The following is a 26,370-nucleotide window of genomic DNA, read 5'->3' on the forward strand; positions in this document are numbered from 1 at the left end:
TTGGTCCGTCTCCACCACCTGTGGTCTCCAGTGGACTGGAAAAGCAGCATGCCATCTGCATGCAATCAGTGGCCTCAGCAGTGAGCTGTGCAGGAACGGCACGCGACTGATGAGGTCACTGACTGGCCACCAGCAGTGCGGTGCACGAAGACTGTGATCAGCATTGGACCCATGAACATGGATTTTATGGTCATGGAAAGCCCCTTTAAAATCTGTCAATTTGTGTGTGGATTTCACATATTCTCTGCTGCGTATGGCTGAGTCACTTCGCATCTGCTGTACACACTGCAGATTGTCTGCATAACGACACCAGATGGATCCGTTATACTTGGCCATAGACTTCTATTATGACAGAATGCTTCTTAAAGGCTTCCATTATGCATTCAGTCATAGAATTCTGTTATGGTCCATGGTAATGGAATCCATTACGGAATTGCCAGAAAACCCGAACGCCAAACAAAAACTTCACTCATCACTAGTTTCTTTTGTGAAAGAGGTTCACCACCATTTGTTCTTGTGATTCTTTGCAGCTCATGTCATTGCCAAAGCACAGGGTCTTGCTATTTTATCCGTGATAAAAGCCGGCTTTTTGGTGACTGCTCGAGGAGGAAGTGGCATAGTAGTGGCCCGTCTTCCAGATGGAAGTAAGTAGTTCTCAAACCTGCTGATAGCGTTTTATTTTATGCTAAAGAATGCCTACGTGGTCAACCATATTATAATTCATTTTGCTATTGGAACCAGTTAAAGGGGTTTTCTTGTGCTCAGATATGGATGCCGGCGCCGGAAACTACCGTATTTTTTGCTCCAAAAGACACACCTAGGATTTAGAGGAAGAAAATAAGAAAAATATATATATTTTTCATCAGACCTCAGATCATACTCCCGATCCTCATCAGACCTCAGATCAGACCCCCAATCTTTATCAGACCACCAATCCTCATAAGACCTCAAATCTACTCCATTCCTCATCAGACTATGCAGTTTTTTTTAGCCAAACCACTAGCGGATTCAAAAGAAATCAAACAGTGTATAAGGGTACATCTACGTGGGACAATACCGATCAGAAAAATGCACATTAGATCCGCAGCAAAATCCATGTGTGACATGCTGATTTGTCATTGTCTTTTTTTTGCTGTGGATTTGCAATATTTTCACCCTCTTGCATTGCACCCCCATTCCTCATCAGACCTCAGATCAGACCCCCACTGATTCTTAGACCTCAAACCCCATCAGACCTCAGAGGAAAGTTCATATAAATAAATTAACTTGCCTCTCTAGCTCTGGACGGCACCTCCACTCTGCAGATCCCGTGGCTCTTCCTACACCCGTGGCTCTTCCTAGGCCCTTCCCACCATTCCCTGGCCTTCTCTGGGGCCATGCTGCACTGTGACCAGATGTCGCAGAGCACAAGGTCATGGCGCTATATGCAGTCAGGACAGTGCTGTGCGGCGCCCAGAGAAGACAAGTGAGCGGTGAGTACAGCCAGTACATCGCTCCCTGGTCCTACTGTGTGCTAGGGAGCTCTTCCATAATAGACATGCTCACTAGTATTCGCTCCATAAGTTTCAGGCACCAGCCGCTGTCCCAAGCAGCTGGTTTGTGTGAGTTCCGGGTGTCTGACGCCCACCAATCTGATATAGATGACATATGCTAACGATGGGGCATAAATATATAAGTCCCTGCAAACCACTTTAACAATCTACCATATGAACCTCCGGTAAACTCTGAGGGCGGAATATATTAGCAGGCAAGTGGATGAAAATTTTCCACAAGGAAATTGACCTGTGGATCAGTTGATTTTGTGGATTTTCACCAGAGATCACCCCTTCCAATTACAGGGGGTAATACTAAATCCTATATAATTACTGAGCTGAAGAAGACACAGACTTAGTAAATCTTGACTTTTCCTTACTTAGGATGGTCTGCGCCATCTGCCATTGGTGTTGCTGGACTTGGAGGTGGATTTGAAATTGGAATTGAAGTAAGTACTGCTGGTGGCTCATGACATTTTTTTATCTGTAATTTTTCTACATAAATGCTTTATTAGATGTTCATTTGTGCTCCGCTTCTGTGACTTTATGAAGGGGTCAGTTGCTGTTCCATCCACGTTTCTGTCATTTTGACGGCTGTTTGCTACTCTTGCTGTCAAAAGGGACAAAAACTTAAATGGAACCACCCAGTGGAAAAAATTAGAACAGACCAAGGGTATCGGGCAGCTTCTTCTGTACAGGTAAGTACAGGAGAGCCTGGTTTGATGACTGACAGCTGAACAACATTCATTGGACAGCTGTCAAATGCCAGTGTCCATCTTTAAAGGGAGTCTTTCACCTAAACTGACCACTATAGAGCACTAACACCATGATCTGCATTATAGTCCCCATATTGGAATGCTACTTACCGTATAGCTGTCCGTCGCTTATTTTCGCTAAAAAACAATTTTATTTATTACGTTAATTAGGTTCAGGGGCGGCGTTTAAGCGGCCAGTGCCCAGGCCCCTCGTAGCTTTTTATATGAAACCCCTCCCCTTTCACCCCTCTGGCCCGCCCTGTTACCGGAACTCCCGTAGAGATGATAGGAGCGGCATTGTGCATGCTCGACCTGCTGCTCCATTCCTTTTGGGGGGGTCTAAGCGGTATGGGGTCCCCTTTTTTATCAGTGAAGGTCCCAATAGTTGGACCCCCCACAGATTTAATAGTTATCCCCTATCCTGTGGATAGGGGATAACTTGTAACAACCGGAATTCCCCTTTAATGTTGAAATGTTTCTCCCCCCAGAAATTTGGCAGCACTTTTTATAACCTTGACAACCGACTGTCCGTATTGCTTGTAATCATGTAACTTTGCGCCAGTGAACGTAATGGGCCAGAAGAAAAGAAACCGCATTTGGTCCTTGCTCTCGCAGCATACCTGATTTTTCTCTAAATGATGGTGAACTGTACTTTAAAATTAGTGGAATCATCTCTGATATTATGACAGGACATAGGACACTGTGCTGTGACATTATGTAAGAATCGGGACAAACTCCGAGCGCTGACACTGACGTGAAGGCTGTCTGCAGAGCTCTGCAGGAACATCACTCATCATCCATCCGCGATTGGCGTGAAACAAAATGTTCAATGCAAATTTATTTTAAGCGGTTGTCCAAATGTAGACAACTGCATATGGGCTGATGTGATAAAAAAAAGTCCATACTCGCCTGTTAACTCCCTAACCACTACAGTGCAAATGATCCCATGCTCCCTGTCCAGTTTATGGACAGGGGTTCACCTTGCACTGACTCAACATTGATCTTATAATTGGCTCTTGTCTATGAGTTAATGAAACCAAGTAAAGCTGCAGTATAAAGCAATGGGGACAGGTCAGCAGTCTAAACTTCCTTTAAGATAAGATTAAGGTTTGTCAGGCCCCCAATAGACAAGATAGTTTCCTAGACCATAACTGTTATAGGGCATCCAGTTGGTCAATTACTAATACTGATACTAAAAGGAAATCTGGCAAAAAAGCCACAGCATACAACTTTTTAGTATGTTTTTATTTTATTATAGTAGTAACTCACAATACACTTTTATAGGCATACAGCTGCATTGTTTTAGTGGCACTCTCTTAATACACACACAATGTAAATCCTTATTCACACAACTGTTTCTTAAAGTGTAACTGTCATTTTGAAGAAGAAAACCAGAGAGCGGTGAGTACAGCCAGCACCATGAGCCCTGTATTCACCGATCCCCGGTCCTACTGTGTACTAGTCAGCGCTTCCATAATGAAAGTGCCTATTAGCATTCGCACTATAAAACACACTGCCATTTTCCCACACTTTTGGGGGGAAACAAGTGTGTCTTATGGTGCGAGAAATACGATAAGTAGTTTTTCATTGACCTTGGGTAGACCAAAGATGCCCATTGAGGACTATGGGTCCATGATAAAGGACTGACACGACACTGATGGATAATTCGCTATTTTCAAAATTAAAATGTCTCCGCTTTTAAGACAGTGATACTGCATAAAAGTTATTACTTTACATACCTCATATGTCTACTTTATGTTTGCATCATTTTGTAAATGTGGTTATTTTTTCAGGACGTTAGAATGCTTAGACGTTAAGGGTCCATTCACACGTCCGTGTGTGTTTTGCAGATCCACGGACACCGGCACTTTGTGGACCTAATAGAAAATGCCTATTAAGAATAGGACATGTTCTATTTTTTTCTGGATTGGAATTGCGGACCCTGAAGTGTGGGTCCGCATTTCCAGATCCGGGCAGCACATCGTGCGGCCCCATAGAAATGAATTGCGGCCGCGTGAATACAGCCTTAGAAGCAAATTTTAAAATTTTTAAGAAAATTGCTAAAACCCACTGTCTTAAGGAACAGTTCAGTTATGAAGTCACTTTGTGGGGCTTACATAGTAGAAACCACCCATGAATGACCCCATTTTAGATATTACACCCCTCTAGTTATTCAAAACAGATTTTACAAACTTTGTTAACCCTTTAGGTGTTCCACAACAATGTAAGCAAAATGGGGAAATTTTTTTATTTCTTTTTTTTTTTGTACAGATTTTCCATTTTATTCGATTTTTCCTGTAACACAGCAAGGGTTAACAGCCAAAGAAACCTCAATATTTATTACCCTGATTCTTCAGTTTACAGGAACACCCCATATTTGGTCGTAACTGCTCTATGGCAGGAATGCCCAACCTGCGGCCCTCCAGCTGTTGTAAAACTACAAATCCCAGCATGTCCGGACTGCCTACAGCTATCAGCCTACAGCAGGGAATGGTGGGAGTTGTAGTTTTTCAACAGCTGGAGGGCCGCAGGTTGAGCATCCCTGCTGTAGGGGCACACGGCAGGGCGCAGAAGAAAAGGATTGCCATATTGTTAACAGAGGGCAGATTTAGCTGGATTGGTTTTCAGGTGCCATGTCACATTTGAAGGTACCCCCGAGAAAGAAAACCCCAAAAAGTGACCTTGTGTTGGAAACTACACTCCTCAAGGAATGAATCTAGGAGTGAAGTGAATGCTTTGACCCAACAAGACTTTTTTAGAATTAAGAAACGCATGGCTGTGAAAAAAAAAAAATTACTTATTTCCAATATAATGTTGCTTTAGCCCAACATTTTTTTTATTTTCACAAGGGCTAACAGGAGATAATGCACCCCACAATTTGTTATGCATCTTTTCCTGGATACGGCAACACCATATATGTGGTCATAAACCGCTGTTTGGGGACATGTCAGCGTTCAGAAGGGAAGGAGCGGGATCAGTATTTTCTAACATGAAATTGTTTTTAGGGGCCATAACATTTTTATTTTTTGTGTGGGGGCTTGTTTTTTGCAGGCCGGGGTACGTCTTTTTGATCACTTTTTATAACATTTTCACATAGACATTTTTACCCATAAAACAAGTACAGATTTTTTTGCAGATGTCTAGCTGACGTGGCAATGTGAACAAGGCCTAACAATGTTAAAAAGAAACAAAGCATAAAACGTACATGACCAAGGTGACTCTATGAAATATAGCATACAATGACTATAGCTGCATACTGCAGATACTGTGTTTTCCAGCTCATCATTTCCTAATAACAATGTTTCTAAATTTACCCCATCTCTCTATAAATGCAGATTAATGAAAATGTGTCTGTAATGAAGATAGTTGATCATTTGATATCTATCTCACGAGCCTCCAATCGTGTAATAGAAATCCAGGAGGGGTTGATTAGAGAAAATCAGTCTGGTCTCACATAAGACAGGCTTCTGGCTGAGTAACCAGTGACAGACATCTGCTATTGTACACGGCTCCACGTAACATTTCCAATTTTCCATACGTGACTGTGCACAATTCTAACTCAACATTGGCCTCAGTTCATTTTCACTTAATATTTGATGTCTTTCTAAGAGAAAAATGGCACCCTACAGCTTCCCATTCATTACCTACTGATCTCTACTTAACCAGCTAGTGGAGGAAACGGTATTGATAAGTCACATTACAGCTTATCACTTTTTATTTACAGATTTCCCTTGGTTTAATACTTGTGTACCTCCAGTAACACTCTTAGCACATGCACCCCAGTGTGTTAATTTGGGTTAAAAAGAAATAGCACTTTAAGTTTACTTCTATTACTTAAAGGCTGCACACTACAATCATATCTGTGGGATACAGTAGGAAGAGACTTGAATTACTGTATCCATTTACTCTCCCCTTGCTCTGAACGAGAGAGTGAGCGATAGCTAAATGTAGTTTCACATTTGCGTTTAACTGATTCGGCAGGCTGTTCCAGCAGAGGAGTAGCCTGCCGGAGTTCACCGTACCCGGCCTAGCCTGATACTGCTATTCACCACCGTAACCCTTTGAATAGTCAGTTTCTGGCATGAGTGCCAAGTTTCGACTTGACAAAAAATGGTGCTTCAGTTAAATGCAGATGTGAATCTAGCCTAAAACAACTTGAATACCTTGCCCAAACAAGAAAGTACACACTGCCTGTGGAGGGAACTACGTAGCTAAAAGTCCTGTGATTACAGCATCATCAGCACATGACCAGCACAGAAGAAACTATGGGTCTCTTATCAAAACTGGGAAATGGTCTTAGTTGTCCATAGCAACCAATCAGAGCTCACCTTTTATTTTTTAAAGTGTTTCTGAAATAATGAAAGGTGAGCTCTGATGGGTAGCTATTGACCAAATACAAGTTTTTCTCGTGGACAATTTTCATAAATGAGATGGTATAGATTTTATTTTACTCCAAGCACATACTTTTTTATGCTTGGCTATATTTCAACATACACTTCTTACAAAAAGTCAGGGATATTTGGCTTGTGGGAGAAATTTTAGGATGAACCTAAAATGCACTCTTTACAGGTGAACTTAATGTGACCTTTTCTAAACTTTTGAATGCACATGTCCAACTCTTCAGTGTTTTAGTTCTTTTTACACAATTTGTTGTTCTCTAAGGCTACTTTCACACTAGCGTTCGGAGCGGGTCCGTCTGATGTTTCATCAGACGGATCCGCTCCTATAATGCAGACGTTTGCATCCGTTCAGAACGGATCCGTCTGCATTATAACTTAGAAAAATTTCTAAGTGTGAAAGTAGCCTGAGCGGATCCGTTCAGACTTTACATTGAAAGTCAATGGGGGACGGATCCGCTTGAAGATTGAGCCATATGGTGTCATCTTCAAGCGGATCCGTCCCCATTGACTTCCATTATAAGTCGGAACGGATCCGCACGGCCAGGCGGACACCCGAACGCTGCTTGCAGCGTTCAGGTGTCCGCTCACTGAGCGGAGCGAAGGCTGAGCGCTGGCAGACGGATGAATTCTCAGTGGATCCGCCTCCACTGAGAATGCATTAGGGCCAGACGGCTGCGTTCAGGGCCGCTTGTGAGCCCCTTCAAACGGAGCTCACGAGCGGACACCTGAACGCAGGTGTGAAAGTAGCCTAACAAGGAGCTTAACGGCAAAATTCATAACAGGTGTTTGATCCATAAATCGCCCAATAAATTTCCTGGCTCAATTATAATTGGTATTTAAACAGTGCTCTTCATCATGCTGTCCGCATTTTAAAATCATGAGACCAAGACAACACCTAACAATTGATTAACAGTACCTCGCCATTGCGAAGCTTCAAGCAGGATGTTCTCAGACAAAAGTGGCCACTGAGTTTAGAGTGTCACAGAGTGTCATCAGCAGGTTGCAACAGAGACTGGAAGAGTCACAGAAAGGCATAGAAGTGTTCGTCCTTTGGCCACATCCCACACCGATGACCGCTTAATTGTGAATAATGCCCTGCGGATGAATGCCACACAACTCCAGTCACATTTAAGGGAAGTGTCATGTCGGACCATTCAAAACTGTTTATATCAGCATGGTCTGCGTGCTAGACGACCTGGGAGCATCTACTCTGGACGAGGGACCAATAGGCCTCAGTGCTGTTCAATGATGAAAGTTGATTTACATGGAGCAGAAATGATGGCCTCCAACATGGTTGGAGACGTCTAGGAGAGCACTATGCATCAGCCACTATTGTCACCAGATGAGCCTTTGGTGGTGGTGGTGTTACAGTGTGGGCAGGTGTGTCTAGTCAATACAGAACTGCCCTACACTTTGTGAATGGTACAGTGACCAGCCCATACTACTTGAATAGCATGATTAACCCAGTCATTGTGCCTCTGCATGAACAACACAGGCCTAATTTCATCTTTATGGACGACCATTCGCCAGCTCATCGAGGTCGCATCATTAGGAAACGGCTGCTGGAGACTAGGGTACCTCAAATGGAGTGGCCTGCACTTTCTCCAGACCTGAATCCCAATGAAAACCTATGAGATCAGCTGAGTCGCCGTGTTTAGGCTTCTAACTCTGTACCCCAGAACCTCAATGACCTGAGGGCCGCTCTTCAAGAAGAGTGGGATGCCATGCCTCAGCAGACAATAAGTCGACTTGTGAACAGCATGAGATGTCATTGTCAAGCTGTAATTGAAGCTAAGGGCAACATGACCAGTTATTGAGATGCTGACATTTTTGGTGGGGGTATAACCAACACTGTTAGTTTTTGTTTCAATAAATTTTTTGAGCTGCATGCTTCTACTTAAATGTACTACTTTCATGATATAATATCACTGTGTACAGACCATGTGTTCCAAAACGAGAGCCTCTATGACCTCCATTTTCACTAACAGAGCCTATAAGGGAATGTTGAGACAAGGCAACCACTTATAATTCACTCACTTCAAAATGGGAATTCTGCATTTCATCCACTGTGTTTTTTGACCGCAAGTGATTAGCACAGAACTTGTGGGTTTGAAATATATGAATGATGTTCTCATCACATCTATATTATTGACAATACACAGGAGATACTGTATATGAGTATAGAAAGATTCAAGAGCTAGAATTTAATCCCTGGAGCACATGATATGAAAGTCACTCATAAATCTCAAACCATAGATTTATCCAAAAATAACACCAAAAATGCATCGTCTATGTTTAGTTAGGTGTGAATTGTTGACTGTAGAAATTAATTTAAGGAGTGTAAAGTGCGGAAGTTCAGTACACGTATCAAACAATCTGAAATAATTTAATCTCTTATTAGACTGACAGATGCTAGATGGGTGGCCAGAATTTTATTTTATGAAAACTTACAAGCAATTACACCCTCTGCTGGTCTTCTCCAGCTGTATTGTATGCAGAATGGTATGTGGTTTACAGATGTGGATGTTTAAAGAGCAGCTGTCACCTCTCCTGACATGTCTGTTTTAGCAGGTACTTGCATTTCCCATGTAATAACTATCCTGGAGCATGTATTCTCATGATCCCATGTTATGCCATTCCTCTATTATTCCATTTTGAATTATGAATGGTCAGTATTCTGCAATAGAATTCCATGAGGGGGTAACCAGTTGAGGGTGCAGTAGACTGGAAAGACTGCATCTAGTTTTGCTTTATGAAGTAACCAAATTTAATTTTGGATCCAGCATCATTTAAAGCAGGGATGCTCAACCTGCGGCCCTTCAGCTATTGTAAAACTACAACGCCCACCATGCCCTGCTGTAGGTTGATAGCTGTAGGCTGTCCGGGCATGCTGAGAGTTGTAGTTTTGCAACAGCTGGAGGGCCACAGGTTGAGCATGCCTAATTTAAAGAATTTCATCATTTTCCTACTTGGGTCAAAATCCAAAAAGTGGTAATTAAAGGGAATCTGTCAGCTCCGAAACACACCCAAACTAGCATAAGCTGTTTACAGTATAAGTGGTGCCAAGTCCAGTTGCGTAATTTATATCTCTGTACGCACTTAAATTCCAATGTTGTGCTCCGACAAACCACCTGAGAGGACTCCTGAGCTCATGCACATAAGGGTTCATCCACATGACTGTACTGGTTCAGTGCCCGTGCTGCGGACCGCAAAACAGCAGAACTGTTGCTTTAGACACGTCAGGTAGCCCTGGTTCATTTTGGCAGTGAGTGTCTCCACTGTAGTGTGTCAGTCTGCCCTTGATTACCTTCGTAGCTAATGTTCACCTCTCGCATCAGTGGCACGTGGTGCTCCACAGTTCCCATTTCGCCTTTTCACAATGGTGCCATTAGTACACTCACGGTGCACCTTTACCACAGCAACACATAAACCGTTCACAAACGGCACAGGTTCAGAAATACTGTAACCCTTTGCCCAAAAGCCAGTAATGATCCATTTTTGGAACTAAAATAAATCGCCTCTTTTACCCATGGCAGCCAAGAGGGATATGTATGCAGAGGCCTATCACACACCTTATATACCCACCAAGCCACCTCAGCACACGGGACTTCCTTCATAAGCTACCAACGTTGAAAGTAGGAGGTGGCCATAATAATGTGACCCGACTGTGAATCCGGCCTTCTCATCCAACTTCAGTGTCTGACCTCACATATGCTCTTCTTCATAAATGGGCCAAACCTCCCAATGAGACATTCCCATTCTTGTAGAAATCCTTTCTAGAAGAGTGGAAGCTGTTTTAGCTGCAAATGTGGGATTAACTCCCTATTACTTCCTATGGGTTTATAATGAGATGTCATTAAAGCTCCTGTAGGTGTAATGTGTATGTGTCCTGATATATTAGCCAAGAGTCTGTCATTTCCTTCCAATGCCAATAAGCCTAGGGCTACACGGCAAAACTTGTCACGGCCAGGATGGCTGAGTAGCCGTGATCCCATAGAAATGAAAGGGATCGCTGCGGTAGTCGCAAGAAATCCTGCTGTGTTGGATTTCATGCCACTGCTGTGGAGATCCCATTCATTTTTATAGGCTCATTGCTACTCAGCCACCCTGGCCACGACACAGGGCCAGTGTCACCATGTAGCCCTAGTCTAAATCTTTGGATGTCTTCAAAAAAGATCTATCATGTCAGTCGATTCCATGGGACATAAGAGCATAAGTCCACAAACCAATGAGAAATATTCCAAAAAGATGTTAATATATTCAAAAATGCTATTACTAATACATAACACCAATATCCTTGTGCTATTTTTCACAAGGCCCATTTGTATATTTATGCGATAACTTAATATAAAATAAAGCGTTGATATAATTTTCTTTTTTTACTATAGTGCAAAAAAAAAATCTAAAATGTGATACGCTTGGAAACAAAAAATTGCATTCTTGGATTGGACTCCATTGGCATTTCTCGATTTAAAGGGGTTGTCCCACGAAAAATATTCTACAGTTTTCAAACCAGCACCTGGATCTAAATTCTTTTGTAATTGCATGTAATCAAACATTTTGTATAGCTACTGAGTTATACAATAAAATGTATCTGTATAGCGCCACCTGCTCTTAGTTCTTTTTCTCATTTCTTTGACCTTCTCACTAGATGGCCACACATGCTCTGGACCCATGTGAGATACAGGGCTGGTTCTAGCTTTGTTAGAAAGAGACTGTCATGTCTTATATGATGTCTGATTTTCATTTTTTACATTATTCATTGGATAACCCCTTTAAGATACTAATGAGTGCCGTGGCGCCAACTTTCTCTCTAAGTGCCTGGAAATTGTCCGGGCAGAGACAGGGGTGTAATTGAAGGTGCCACCTATGTCTGGATGGTGGACAGCAAACTGTGGGAGCTGCTCGTGCTCGTCAGTGGATCAAATGGTCCCCCGCCCCTACTTGTGGTCTGGGTATCAAGTGCTCCCAATGCTTCCTAACAACTAGGTCGGAACGGCAGTTCGTCAAGATGACCATCTTGCTTCTCTATGTCCACTGATGTGCTCCCTCTAAAGCTCTTTCACTTGGACTAAAATGTCTTTGAGCATTGCAGAGCATGCATGTCTGGCAGTCACCAATCTTTCACCAAGAACATTTTTATAGGACAGTGGGGGAAGCCCTTTAACGCCTCCTTGTGGCAAGACCCACTGTCTAATCAAATTTTGCAGCAATCCGAAATTTCTGGGTGTGTTATTTATTTTATTTTCGTCAATGAGTGTTTTCGAAGTCGAGTAGGGTTGCATTGGGTATCGAGATACTTCTTCTTCAGTACTTTGATGCCTGGTTCGATATGATACCAGGATTGGCACTTGAAAATAGTTTGATATTTTAATTAAGTCAGATATGGACACCATTTTTTTTATTATTTTTAAATGTAAAATTGGGAAAAGAGTTTTTTTTTTTTTTTTTTTTGTTACTGTAATTTTCTGATCACCGTACTATAGACTGTACCATTCTGTGGCTGAGCTGTGCCTTAGACACAGCTTCATAAGCAGTTGTCTTCACAAAGCCCCAGACTGTCATAGCAACAAACTGGACCCCAGCGTTTCACCATTTCACCATCTGGTAATTTTTTTAATTTTTACATTAATCCTGGCATAACTACTTTAATAGTAACCAGCAGAACTGCCAAAGGCTGAAATGTTAAACTTGCTAAATGCTAAAATTTAATATAAATAAATGTAATTGTTATCGCCACATCTGAAAATATCGAAACGATTAAAATAAAAAATGTTTATCCTGAGCAGTGAACACCATAATGAAAAAAATAAAAATAAAAGTTAAATGCCTGATTAAATAAGTTTTTTATTTTTTATTTTTTTGTTTTTGTCTTGCACCCCCCTAAAAATGTAATAAAAAAATGATCAAATGGTACTAATATAATATACAGCTGGCTGATGCAAATCATTTTTTAAATGTTTTCTATATTTTTTTTTATCATGCTTTACTACTAAAAATATACGGTATATAAATTTAGAATTGCCATCTCGGAATTTCAATTTTCTTTCACCTCACAAATCATTTTTTCCCATTTTCAATTCAAGATATGGTACATTAAATGGTGCCATTAAAAAATGCAACTCAAACTTAAAGAAATATCAGATTTGATTCTTCCAATTTTATCCACCAAGTCCAGTTCAATGTCGCACGTTTCCTCCACTGTGGGCAGTGTCAGCCTGGTAGAGCCCTCTAACAAAATTTCCCTTGGGACATTTATTAGACATTTATTAAAACTCCTTATGCCAGTTTTGGTTTAAAAAATAAAGTCACATGCTCCTCATCATAAATTAGGCGGGGACTATTAAAGACACCTGAATTTGTTAATTGACCACTATTATCCTGATTGACCAATGCATAGTCAATGGGAATCCCAGGCTTCACTTTCACAATAGACAGCAGCAGCACACTAGCACACTAGCCAAACCCCTGGTACCTGACAATTTACTAAACTTCTTTGGACTCTATGCACAAACCACATGCAGAGAAACACTCGAAACAGGAGAGCAATCTCCACGAATGTCCAGGCTCTCTAAGGGCTTATTCAGATGGCCGTATGCTGTCCGCAAAAATGTAGATCCGTTTTTATGCAGACAGTTCACCATGTCTGCAAAAAAACGGATTGCATTCCGTTTTTTGGGTGAATGAGGAAGGAAAGGAAAATCAGCGGTACTACGCTGTAAATCACCTCGTGTCCTGTACGTCTGTCAGAGATCCACAGACCTGCGGCGGCCTCCAATGACCGGAGTGGCGGTGCTCAACGTGATAGAGGGACGAAATCAAGGAGGTAGCAAAGACGCGGCACTCACCAGGGGTCTTGCGATTTCTAGGGCTTTATTGCAGGTAAGGTAGCATACTGCACAGGCTGGGGAGCGGGATGGCCACAATGTGCTGTAGCGAATCGCGCAGGAGTCGTGCTTCTTCAGACCGGCTATGAATATGCTATACGCGTCTTTGCTACCTCCTTGATTCAGTTTTTTTGCTGATCCATAGACTTCAATAGGGTCATGTCCTGATTTTCACTGACAAGTATAGGACATGTTTCATTTTTTTGCTGAGCCGTGCAATGGAAGAAAAGGGCCCCATAGAAGTGAATGGGACACACCCAGTTGTACATTCCCTATTCATCCCCAACCCCTTGTACATTCCCCTATACATGCCCAACCAGCCACTCCATTCAGGTTGGCGGGCTTCACAGGGTATCGGGGTCGGTGGGTAGGATCCCCACTGATCTAATACTTATCTCTAAGGCTACTTTCACACTAGCGTTCGATCGGATCCGTTCTGAACGGATCCGCTCATATTAATGCAGACGGAGGCTCCGTTCAGAACGGATCCGTCTGCATTATATTGGCAAAAAATGGCTAAGTGTGAAATTAGCCTGAGCGAATCCATCCAGACTTTTACATTGAAAGTCAATGGGGGACGGATCCGCTTGAAGATTGAGCCATATTGTGGCATCTTCAAACTGATCCGTCCCCATTGACTTACATTGTAAGTCTGGACGGATCTGCACGCCTCCGCACGGCCAGGCGGACACCTGAACGCTGCAAGCAGCGTTCAGGTGTCCGCCTGCTGAGCGGAGCGGAGGCTGAACGCCGCCAGACTGATGCAGTCTGAGCGGATCCGCATCCATTCAGACTGCATCAGGGCTGGACAGAAGCGTTCGGGTCCGCTCGTGAGCTCCTTCAAACGGAGCTCACGAGCGGACAGCCGAACGCTAGTGTGAAAGTAGCCTAATCCTGTAGATCTCTTAATCCTGTAGATAGGCGATAATATAACCGAAATACCCCTTTAAGTCCTATAGTTTCTGATTTAATTGCATTCCTTTTGTTTTCATGTATCTTGGGCGGTATCAATGAGATATCATGGTGGGGGAGGGGGGGGGGTCGTTCACACTCATGGTTGTTTTAACGCCTATGGTAGTTTTGACTAAATAGTTACTTGGGTAGCAGTTGATAATATTTTTGTCATTTAATACAACAACCCTCATTTTCCAGAAATGTGAAGCTGGGCTGGCTGTACACATTAGATAGAAGTTGGTTGAACAAACAATAATTTGGTGAACGTTTGTCATGCCCATATCCCTCCATATTGGTCCTGCCATACATGTTCAGTGAAACCGGCCGACGGACAAAAGATCTTTCTGGGAACTTTCTTTCAAATAAATCATTCATTAACAATCTTTCTTAGAACAAAAGATCTTTTGTCCGACTATCAAAGGAAAATATTAATCGCGGCTGAGTTCTCTTCAGACGATAATGGTCTGTTATCTGTTGGCTAAAATGATTGTCCATTGTTACAGATAAACGTTTGTTTTAGTTGAAATCGTCCATTTTTATCAACTGTAGCATAATGCGTATGTCCACCTTAAGAACTGATCATTGTTTGGTGAAAGACTTTCATAACCCATTTTTATTAAATCCTATGAATAAAAAACGTTCTCCTCATTTTTTGTTAAACCCTTTGAGAAACTTTTGACTCCCTAAAATACAATTTCATTGCCACATACCATATTTTTCGCCTTCTAAGACGCATCAGCCCATAAGGTTTTAGAGGACAATAAGAAAAAAATATTTTTCATTAGATCTCAGATCAGGCCAGCAATCGGACACCTAGCGTTAATCAGACTTCATCTGACAGCCCCAATCAGACCCCCAATGTTAATAAGACGCCAGTAAGACCTCAGATCAGCCCCCCATGCATCAGATCAGCCCCCATGCCATTTATCAGCCTCCATTTTGAGCCCCCATGCCATCTATAAGCCCCAGTGCCATTTATGAGCCCCCATGCTACAGATCAAATAAACACTTGCCTCTCCTGCTCTGGACTCCGCTGCTCCTCACCTCCAGCGCGCTCTGTCTTCTTCCTGCTGCAGCTGTGCTGTGACCCGACGCGCACAGAGCGCCTTTATGCTGTGCGCAGCCACAGCACAGCCGGGACCAAGAAGCGGTGAGTACAGAGCCTTTACCGCTTCCTGGTTCTCCATAATGGAAGCTCTGATTAGTATTCCCCTCATAAGACACAGGGACATTTTTCCCACACTTTGGGGGGGGGGGGCTGCGTCTTATGGGGCGACAAATGCGGTAAATTTCTTCCACATTTACAATCTATTTTATGCTAAACGACTTCTGGTTTCTGGAGTGCACCTGCCCCCCCACCCACCCGCCGGACCTTCTTAACAACAGAATAATTTTGTTTTTAAGACTATTATTCTCCAGTAAAAATGTTTTCTATTAAAAGAAAAAAAACATCTCTTAAATTCGCAATGGGTGGCTCTCCGCCACAAAGGATATACATAAATGTGTTGCCACATATGTGGTCAGTGTTACACAATGCATTTAGAAAAATTAACTACTGTATTTTCCCACAATAATAAAGTCAGGGGCCTGTTATGTGCCTTCATTTCAGAGCCTCATAATTTTTGTCATTTAGTTTTGTGAAGTTCTTTTCGTTATTGGGCTTTGTAAACTTTTGCCTTTTTTTTATTTTTGAACCAAGACATTAAATGTTCCTGTGGATCTTGTATGCAGTTTGCAAGATATTTACAGCCCTTTAGTTGTTCTTTACTAGTTGCAAACAAAAGATTGTTCGTTCTTTTCTTAGAACTTTTTAACAAGTTTCTGTTCACGTGCTAGCCTCTTTATTATATTTTTGTGCCTGGTACTACAGTTCTGCCCTGTCCTTCTAAACAATATGGACCCCGCAGACCACACATGGACGTCTATTCTTAGGCCTTGTTCACACGAGAGTTAAGAGAAAATTAGCCGTAAAAAACGGTTAAACTGTCAGTTTTATTCTCACCCCCTTGATTTGTATGGGTGCTGTCAGGAAAAATGTCCATTTTTTTTTTATGGTCAGTATTCACAGTCAGACTTGTGAATGCATCCATGGACTATCACTTTGTCTCCATTCATTGTCAGTGGGGACAAAACTGAACTGAACAAAGCTGAGTGCACCAGAATGCATTCCGTTCCATTTGGTTGCATCCCCATCACGGACAGAATAATGCTGCAAGCAGCGTTTTTCTGTTCGCGATGTGTTGCGGAGCAAGATGGATCAGTCATGACCCACAGTGTAAGTCAGTGAGGACGGATCTGTTTTCTCTGACACAATAGAAAACGGATCCGTCCCCCATTGACTTTAATGGAGTTCATGACTGATCCGTCTTGGCTATGTTAATGATGAGAGAACAGGATCCGTTCATAAAGGATGCAGATGGTTGTATTATCATGACGGAAGCGTGTTTGCTGATCCATGACGGATCCAGCAAAAACGCTGTTGTGAAAGTAGCCTGAGTCAATAATGACGGATCAGTTTTTTATGGAGCTTAAAAAAACGGAAACCTCATCCATTGACTTTCAATGTATTTAGTGACTGATCCGTTTTTTTCCATTTTGATTTTACACGACCGCATCCTAACGGAACACTTGCTTCCTGATGTGCAAAATCAAAAAGGATCCGTTTAATTTCGGTATTGAGATCCTCTGCAGGATTTCAATACAGGAATTAACAACGCAAGTGTGAAAGTAGCCTTAGGAGATGTGATATTGCTATTCTTTTTCCTCATGCGCTGCTGTGTTGCGCCGCTGTGCCCCCCTTTTGTTTTGCCGCCCTGTATACTAATCAATAGCGTTGGTACAGGGAGAAGGAAACAGTTGCATTTCTCAGGGGGCATCGCCTTCTTCCTGGCTGTGGTGCGGTCCAATCGCAGCCGACCACGTCTCAGCCATTGAGAAAAAAACAGCTCACCTTCTCCCTGGGTGTGACGCAGTCCACTGTGATTGGACCGCACCACAACTAGAGGGAAGGAGACGTCCCCTGACAAACACAGCCGCCTCCTACTTCCTGTACCGATGCTGTTGATTAGCATACAGGACGGCAAAACAAAAGGGAGCACAGCGGCGCAACAGAGCAGTGTATGAGAAAAAAAATCTCTTGGCCTACAGTGTCAGGTATTGATTTTAGAAAGTAAAAAAAGAGGAAAGGTCCTCTTGAGGATATGGCATCTATACTTACATGTCTGTTTAAAATTTTTTTTTTTTTAAAGTACCATATTTGTATTCACCATCAAATAACAATTCTGGAGCATCTTTTCTTGTGCTTTCCCTCTATTATTCCTTAGAAATTTGTAGATTAATTGACAACTAAGGAATGGCACCATGCAGCGTTATGAGAAAGGATGGCCCTGCATTGTAATTGTTTGTGCTTTGTAATTTCCTGAGGAATACAAGTATTTAGTAAAACAGACACATCCATTGTACAGTCGCATCCTCTTTAAAGGACTGTCCCTACTAGATAGCCCCACTGATAAGGGTAGCCCCAAAATGTACTATTGTCACATGCTTTCGGATGAATGGTCCTCCAGAGGAGGAACCTTTTTTTTATTTAACATTTCTCTACTGGCCAGTACAGGTGGTCTTGGCAAGGGGACCTCCCTCTATGGTGTCCTTATAGGACATAAGGACAATGGATGCCTAGATGGGACCATATCTTTTAAGTTATGGACATCTATAGCTTATTTTATTGGAGGGTATTTTCCCCCTAGGAACATATTTTCCCAGTGTCCCCCAAACCATGACTGTAAAGTATTGGAACCCATCAAAAATATTGGAGTCCTCAGCAGTTTTGATTTATGAGCTTGACTGCATCTTTGGTCCTCTATTTTCAAATGTGCAATACTACTTCTCACTAGTAGTGATAGAGACATTTCACACCTCTTTTGATAATCTTTGCTGCTAACCAAATGTCCTTTATTCATTCAGCAAACCTATTGGAAAAATATTTTAGTTATTACTAATACTGTGCTTTTCTTAAAACAGGTGTCTGATTTAGTTATTATTCTGAACCACAAAAGGGCAGTCGAAGCATTTGCCAAAGGTGGTAACTTAACTCTTGGAGGAAATTTCACAGTTGCAATTGGACCCCTTGGGAGGTAAGAGCTTCAAGGAACATCTGTCATTTCGAATGCAAATGAGGTGCTCAGAGCACACAGTGGCTGGCCTAGTTCCTCAGAGCACTGCTTTACCTCCTCCAACTCTTGACGTAGACCTCCAACAGAAAACTTTCACGTTGTATGAACAGAGGCTGCAGTCCAATCATCATTGATCATGATCACCTATAATATATGGGTAAATCAGGCAGCAATCAATGAACTTCCCTTCAGTGCCATTTTGTGGGAAATGAAACATTGCATAGTTCCTATTTCGAGGGGTACTGTTTCTCCTTGTGTAGAGCATCTACCAGGCTCCATGAGTCTCATAGACTCATAGAGCATGCAGTGCTTCTCTGGGAAAAGGGGATGCAAATTAGCTAAATTTCCAAAAAACAGTATAAAAAGGCACCTATGTTTCTGATGATGGCAACTTATATTTTTAGTTTTGAAAAGCTAATTTGCCTATTATAGTTTTTATTGAAATAGAGTCCTCCAGAGTGAGACACACTTTGTATCCCTTAACTTTATGAATGTTTAAGTTGTCAACATACACTACTGGATAGTAAAAAAATATATAACACCAGAGTTTGCAGGAGGGTTGGAGAACGTCTACTGTGATCATCCTCATCATCATGCACCAGCTTTTCATATGTCCACGACATTGTGGAACCAGTCCTACTGCCTTTTTTACCCAGATATTACAGTCATTATCATTACTCATTGTCCCTGTTGGAGATCACAATCTAAGTTCCTTATACATAGGTCTGTAGTGTGGGAGGAAACTGGAGTACCTGGAGGAAACCCACACAAATATGGGGAGAACATACAAACTCCATGCAAATGTTGTTCTTGGTCGAATTCGAACCTAAGAACCCAGCGCTATAAGGCACCTTATCACATCTATTCAAACAAGATAATGCCTTGCACTACACAACATGCTCTTTAGGGTATCCAGCAGTTCCATTGGCTAGCCCAATTGCTCACATTGAGAATGTCTGGGACTGGATGGGGTGACGGAACCTCCCATGTACAGCAACCATCAACCACCTTGGATGAGCTACAGATCCAGTTGAGAAAGCTTGGAATGACATAACACAAGAGAACATCCAGTATCTGTATGTCCGTTACCATGCCAGAGTGGTAGCCGATATTACAGCAAAGGGAGATGCCATCCAGTATGTGACCCTGCCTTAACATATACCCTGCTGAAGGACCCCCCCAAAAAAAAAAAACGGGGCCCCCACCTTTGCTGTGTGATCATTGACCAATCACTACTAGCAGTTTATATTAGCCAGTATAAAACTGTTCAGCGTTCTGAGGGAAGATATGTTGGGCAATTTTATGCTTCTTCCTTATCTTCTTCCGTTCCTATAGAAATCTGGAGGGAGATGTTGCCATTAGAAGTTCAGCAGCCGTCTACACATACTGCAAGTCACGTGGATTGTTTGCTGGCATATCGTTAGAAGGGTCTGGGTTGATTGAACGGAAAGAAACCAATCGCAAGTAAGTTAGTGCTTTATCCATGTTCATTTGTGAGATACTTACTGGGGTTTTCCAACCATCAGAATCTAAAGTATATGGCTACATTATGTCATCACTTCCGGATAGGCGGGGCGTCTAGCTGCAGAGATTCCCACCAGAAGGAAGAAGCCATGGTGCTGCTCCTTGCTGAAAAATAGTACACAGTATCATTTCCTTTTCTATCTGCAGCCACTATTGCTTGGATGGCTGAGAATCTGAGTATAATAGAGGTACACTAAAATATAATGTGAAAAAAGAACATTGAAAAGAGACACAACTAACTTAGCAAAAACACTAAACGAGTAACGCAGACATGTTATGATTTGATGATCTTTTTCCTGATTCCAGTAGGTTCAATCCCATTTTATAGTAAGAGGAAAACAATTGAAATGCAATGGACCCTTTTGGAGGATTTGTTTTTATTATTGCATTCGACTCATTTTGAGCTTAAATAAATAAAAAATCCATTTGGTCTTTGTTAAAAAATTACAACAGTTTTTACTCTATAGCTTTGACTGTGTCTGCAGACTATTGCTTCCGACTTCTCAGTGAATCGGTTGGAGAGTAGCACTGACAGCTCAATCTGTAGCCCTTATTGCTGATCTCCTGACAGCTCATAAACACTTACGTGAGTACAGGTCTTATAAAGTGTATTAAAATGATCTAAGTATCCCCCCTGTCCACCTTATAAGTACCAAAATATAAAGTTATATAACCTGCTTGTCCGGTCATCAATCTGCCCAAGGAGCGGCGTTTCATCACAAAATGCGCCCAGCCAGCCGCTCCTAACTGCCGTTCTGAAGCCCTGCCCAGCTCATCAATATTCACTTAGCTGGGCGGCGGCTACAACTCTCCCGACTCAAGTGCGCGGCGCATGCGCATAAAGCAGAGGCTGCAGCACTTGAGTCCGGAGAGTTGTAGCCGCCGCCCAGCTAAGTGAATATTGATGAGCTGGGCGGGGCTTCAGAACGGCAGTTGGGAGCGGCTGGCTGGGCGCATTTTGTGATGAAACGCCGCCCCTTGGGCAGATTGGTGACCGGACAAGCAGGTTATATAACTTTATATTTTGGTACTTATAAGGTGGACAGGGGGGATACTTAGATCATTTTAATACACTTTATAAGACCTGTACTCACGTATATATACCTAAATATGCTAATTGGGGCTGTCAGTGTCCCTTTAAGCTGAATTCTTATCAAACTGATAAGAATGTAGCTATAATTAATATTTTTGAGCTGTTAGGAAGGTATAGATACGAGCTTCAGATCAAGCCGTCAGAGCCACTCCCTGAGGGACTTGTTGACAAAATGATTTTTAGCCCAAAAATCTAATGCAGTGATAAGAAAAATGCCTGCAAAGGGGTCCTTAGACTTTAAATGGAATATATAATCAAATCCATCCTATTAAAACCAGCTTACATGCCCGATGAGCCCTTGCCAACCGAATCTAATGTTTTTGCTACAAATGTCGCTTTTGACCTTGCGGAGAAATCAACTTTTTAATCATATGGCACCCAGTAGGCTTCATTACTTGTAATGCACTCACTGAACACAGTGGCAATTGTGCTGCCGTGAGACTTCAGTGACAGGTGTGAATACCGTAAGTCTCCATGCCTGGCCCTGTCAATCAAAGAGGTGGGGACTCGCATGTAGAGAGTAAGCCGTGCAATGGCAACTCCCTCTTTGCACGCAGGGGCTAATTTAATTTATAAATGATTAAAAAACTTTCTTCTCTGTGACATGGGAATGGGAGCCAGCATATTTGATTCAGGTGGCAAGGGCTCATTGGACATGTAAGCTGGTTTTAATTGGATGGATTTGATGACAGACTCCCGGCGCCGGGAACTGTGCTTTAAATCCCAGAGCTACGGCACGTTGATGGTGGTGCTGGATTTTACATCAAGGGACTTTTCGGACTGTGTTGGCACCTGTACGTTTACTGGAAGAGCTCTCGCCGCATATGTGAAACAGACCCACGGGTCACTGGACGAAAGGTCTTTCCAGATGCATTGTGTGAAAAAAACTGACGAATTAGGCTACTTTCACACTCACGTTTTGGCTTTCCGTTTCTGAGATCCGTCATGGGTTCTCACAAGCAGTCCAAAACGGATCAGTTTTACCCTAATGCATTCTGAATAGAAAAGGATCTGCTCAGAATGCATCAGTTTGCCTCCGATCAGTCTCCATTCCTCTCTGGAAGCGGACACAAAAACGCTGCCTGCAGCATTTTGCGGTCCGCCTGACGAAGCAGAGCCAAACGGATCCGTCCTGACACACAATGTAAGTCAATGGTGACGACTCTGTTTTCTCTAACACAATAGAAAACAGATCTACTGGAGTTCATTACGGATCTGTCATAGCTATAGAAGGCACAATCCGTTCATGACGGATACATGCGGTTGTATTATTGTAACAGAAGGGTTTTTGCAGATCCATGACGGATCCACAAAAACCACTAATGTGAAAGTAGCCTTAGATGGATGTTGTAATAGTCTACGGGTGACTGATTCCACTATTGGGCATCTATTGCAGCCTCCGCTCAACAGGTTCATTGGGAGCTTTTTCCAGCACATATGTTGAACAGAAGGTGATAACTCAATGTGAAGAGTCTTAATATCTTCAAGACAGAGCTTTACCTTAAGAATGCCAAAAGCCTCTAGGGTCACAGAGACCACAGGATGAGGATGGGATTGGCACCTAAGGAACTCCAGACTCCACTCAGTATGGTTTCCATTCCTTCTTAGACAAGTTGTGCACTTCATGCTTGTTATTCTCATAAAGCACCACACACCCAAAAATGTAAACGTGCTAATAATTTTCATTCATTTCACAGATATCCTATTTCTAGCAGTACATAAAACATCGTCCTTCAGCTTGTAGAGTTGTAATTGGGTTTTTATTACAGATTTTATTGTCAGGAGGACATCCGGGCCTATGAGATCTTGTTTGGTGAAATTCCCCGCCCTACCCTCGCTGAGGAACTTTATGTAATTCTTGATTCTTTTACTGAAAAATATGAAATTGAGGAACAGAGTATGAACAGAAGAAAAATTGTCAAAGAGCAACGAAAGGTACAACCCATGTGAATAATATGAAAAATACAATTTTATTTATACATCTGCCATACATCTCCTTTAGGGCTCATGCCCTTTTTTTTGCAGACCGAATGCGGAACCATTCATTTTAATTAGGGATGAGCGGATCGACTTCGGATGAAACATCCAAAGTCGATTCGCATAAAACTTCGTTAGAATACTGTACGGAGTGAGCGCTCCGTACAGTATTGGAATGTATTGGCTCTTATGAGCCGAAGTTATTACTTCGCGAAGTCTCGCTGGACTTTGGGAAATAACTTCAGAAATGAATTTCTAATGTTAAAAACTTTTTACCAAACTCTGTTTTGGTTCCAAGTGGTACCGAGTTTGGAAAAAAGTTTTTTTCCAGTAGAAATTAATTTCCCCCAAGACTTCACAAAGAAATAACTTTGTCTACTATGAGCCAATACATTCTAATATTTACGGAGCGCTCGCTCTGTACAGTATTCTAATGAAGTTTTATGCGAGTCGGCTCATGCCTAATTTCAACGGGTCCGCAAAAAAACAGAGGTTACTCCATGTGTATTCCATTTCCGTATGTCCGCATGTCTGTTCCGCAAAAAAAATGTCCTATTATCGCCCGAGTAACAGACTGTAAGGATAGGACTGTTCTATTAGGGTCCATTCACATGTCCGCAAGTGTTTTGCGGTCCGCAAATTGCCGATCCGCAAAACACGGACACCGGCACATGGCCAGCACTATAATAGAAATGCCTTTTCTTGTCCGTGTCTGCAGACAAGAAAAGGACATGTTCTATTTTTTTGCGGGGCCGCAGAACGAAAGTGTGGATGCGGACAGAACACTGTGTGCTGTCTGCATCTTTTACGGCCCCATTGAAAAAGAATGGGTCAAAATTGCAGAACAGATGTGGACCCATTCTGCGGACATGTAAATGGACCCTTAGGGGCCAGCTGTTCCGTTCCGCAAAATACAAAATGTACAAGGAGGTCATTCATATTTTTAGAGGATCCGTTTTTTGCAGACTGCAAAGAAAAAACCTTTTTCAGATTATAGCCAATCCAGCAATCTGCAGACCCCTGGCTGCCTTCAGAGACCCCTGGCAATCAATGGTTATAATTTTTGGCTGGCCAGACATTTAAAAGGGTTTTCTGATACTTTACTACTGATGACCTATCCTCAGGATTGGTCATCAGTATCTGATCAGTGGGGGTCTGACACCTGGGACCGCCAACAATTAGCTGTTTGAGAAGGCATCGGCGCTCTCAGTAATGCTCCAGCCTTCTCCTTGTTCACAAAGCACAGCGCCGTCCATTTGAAAGCGGCTGTACTTCGTATCGCAGCTCAGCCTCATTCACATCAGTAGGGGCTGAGCTGCTTCCAGGCCATTTGACTAATGAAAGCGCCGTCACATGGCTTAAAGAAATATGAGAGAAGTCTACTGCGAGCACCGCTGCCTTCTCAAACATCTGGTCGGCAGGAGGCCCAGTTGTCGGACCTTCACTGGTCATGTACTGATGACCTATCCAGAGAATAGGCCATCAGTATAAAAGTCTCACAAAACCCCATTAAGGGTGTATTTACATGTGAATATTAAATATAGTCCCTATTGCTCCTGCAACAAATGGTTGATTTTTAGTATGGCAGTGAGGTCCATGTGTCTCCATGTGTAGGAAATGGACCAAACCACCTCTGGAGGGAGACTATTGTCTCCCATGGGCTGCAGGTACATGTTCCAGCCTAAGGTAGAACATGCTTTAAGAGTCTGTGCTGAAAAACGGTGGCGTGAATAATATGGGTCCAGGTGCAGCCCGTTGAGCACACAGACCAAAATTACGGTCATGTGAATAGACCCTTAATCTTTCAGATGAATGGCTGTTTATGTAATACATGGATAGGGTTCGTTTGCCCTTTATCGACTCTCCGCTCCGGCTCAGGGAGGGGGCTCCTGAGGTGGGGACCCCCCTCTATGATGTTTTCTATATCCTAATTGGGTGTAAGGAAAGGTTTTTGTAAGGTTCGTATTTCATTATTTTAGCATGACTAGCACTACCATCCCAATGTACCAGCAGGCCTTTAGAGAAGATTATCAGAAAAGATTAAGTTGTTACTGGCCTGGGATTAGACTCTTTCATGTTTGTGTGGGAACAAGCTCTGTGCCGCTTACTAGTGTGAATGATAACCAGAGCAAAGAGTGCATGCACCGTGCCTGTGGGACAGCCTATATCTTTAGGCTGCCCATCCAGTCTATAAGCTGTTACATTTCTGCACTTGTCATGTACGGCGCACAACATCCGTAAAACAGAGCAGATCTGAGAGGACGCTGGAATATTCTCCAGCATCTGTTAGTATTGGTCGTCTTTATTGTAGATCGGCATAACAGTACATGCTTCAATCTTCACCACCCTCCACAACATAACATGTTTCAAACTTGGAAGTTCTTAATCATAACCTAGATGTAGCAGAGGTGAATTTGTCAGCTTTTTATCTATTAAAGGGATTATTCCATGACTACTGTAAAAAATGAATATCAGACATCATATAGTACATGATAATCTCTTTCTAACAAAGCTAGGACCAGCCCTGTTCCTCACATGGATCCAGAGATCTCCTCATTCATTGCTCTGCTAGATTTATATCAAGCTGACAGCTCAAGGGGAGTGTCTTTTCTGCTGAAGCTCAAGGGGCATGTCTCAGCTCTCCCAATCACAGCTCAGGGGGCGTGTCTCAGCTCTCCCAATCACAGCTCAGGAGGCAGTTGTAGGATGTAACTGAGCATGTGCGGCCTTCTCAGTGAGCAGGTCAAAGAAATAAGACAGAAACAAACAGCAGGTGGCGCTATACAGATACATTTTATTAAATAACTCGGTGGCTATGCTAAATTTTTTATTACAAGCAATTACAAATGTATTCAGATGCAGGTGCTGGTTTGAAAACTGTAGAATATTTTTTCTGGGACAACCTCTTTAAAGAGAATTTATTATGTGTCTAGTTTTAGTTTTATTTTTCTGTAGAAGATAAATAATTTGCTTATTATTTGGAAACACTCACCTATCCCGTGATTACTGTATTGCCAGTGCAGCAGGGTGAGTCCTTTTATTGCAGCTGCAATGAATGGGGTTAACACTGTCCAAT

General features: G+C 42.4%; 1 protein-coding gene across 1 annotated transcript in view; it reads left to right on the plus strand.

Annotated features, from left to right (window-relative positions):
- Positions 1-26,370, plus strand: part of SH3YL1 (SH3 and SYLF domain containing 1) — a 113,928-nt gene that overhangs the window by 29,884 nt on the left and 57,674 nt on the right. Inside the window, exons 3-7 of the mRNA XM_044291945.1 lie at positions 531-644; positions 1,917-1,981; positions 18,549-18,661; positions 20,036-20,164; positions 23,087-23,252. Coding sequence (XP_044147880.1) covers positions 531-644; positions 1,917-1,981; positions 18,549-18,661; positions 20,036-20,164; positions 23,087-23,252 — 587 coding nt within the window. The remainder of the gene's footprint in view (positions 1-530; positions 645-1,916; positions 1,982-18,548; positions 18,662-20,035; positions 20,165-23,086; positions 23,253-26,370) is intronic.

Source organism: Bufo gargarizans, chromosome 4 (assembly GCF_014858855.1).
Source record: "Bufo gargarizans isolate SCDJY-AF-19 chromosome 4, ASM1485885v1, whole genome shotgun sequence".
Lineage (NCBI taxonomy): Eukaryota > Metazoa > Chordata > Amphibia > Anura > Bufonidae > Bufo > Bufo gargarizans.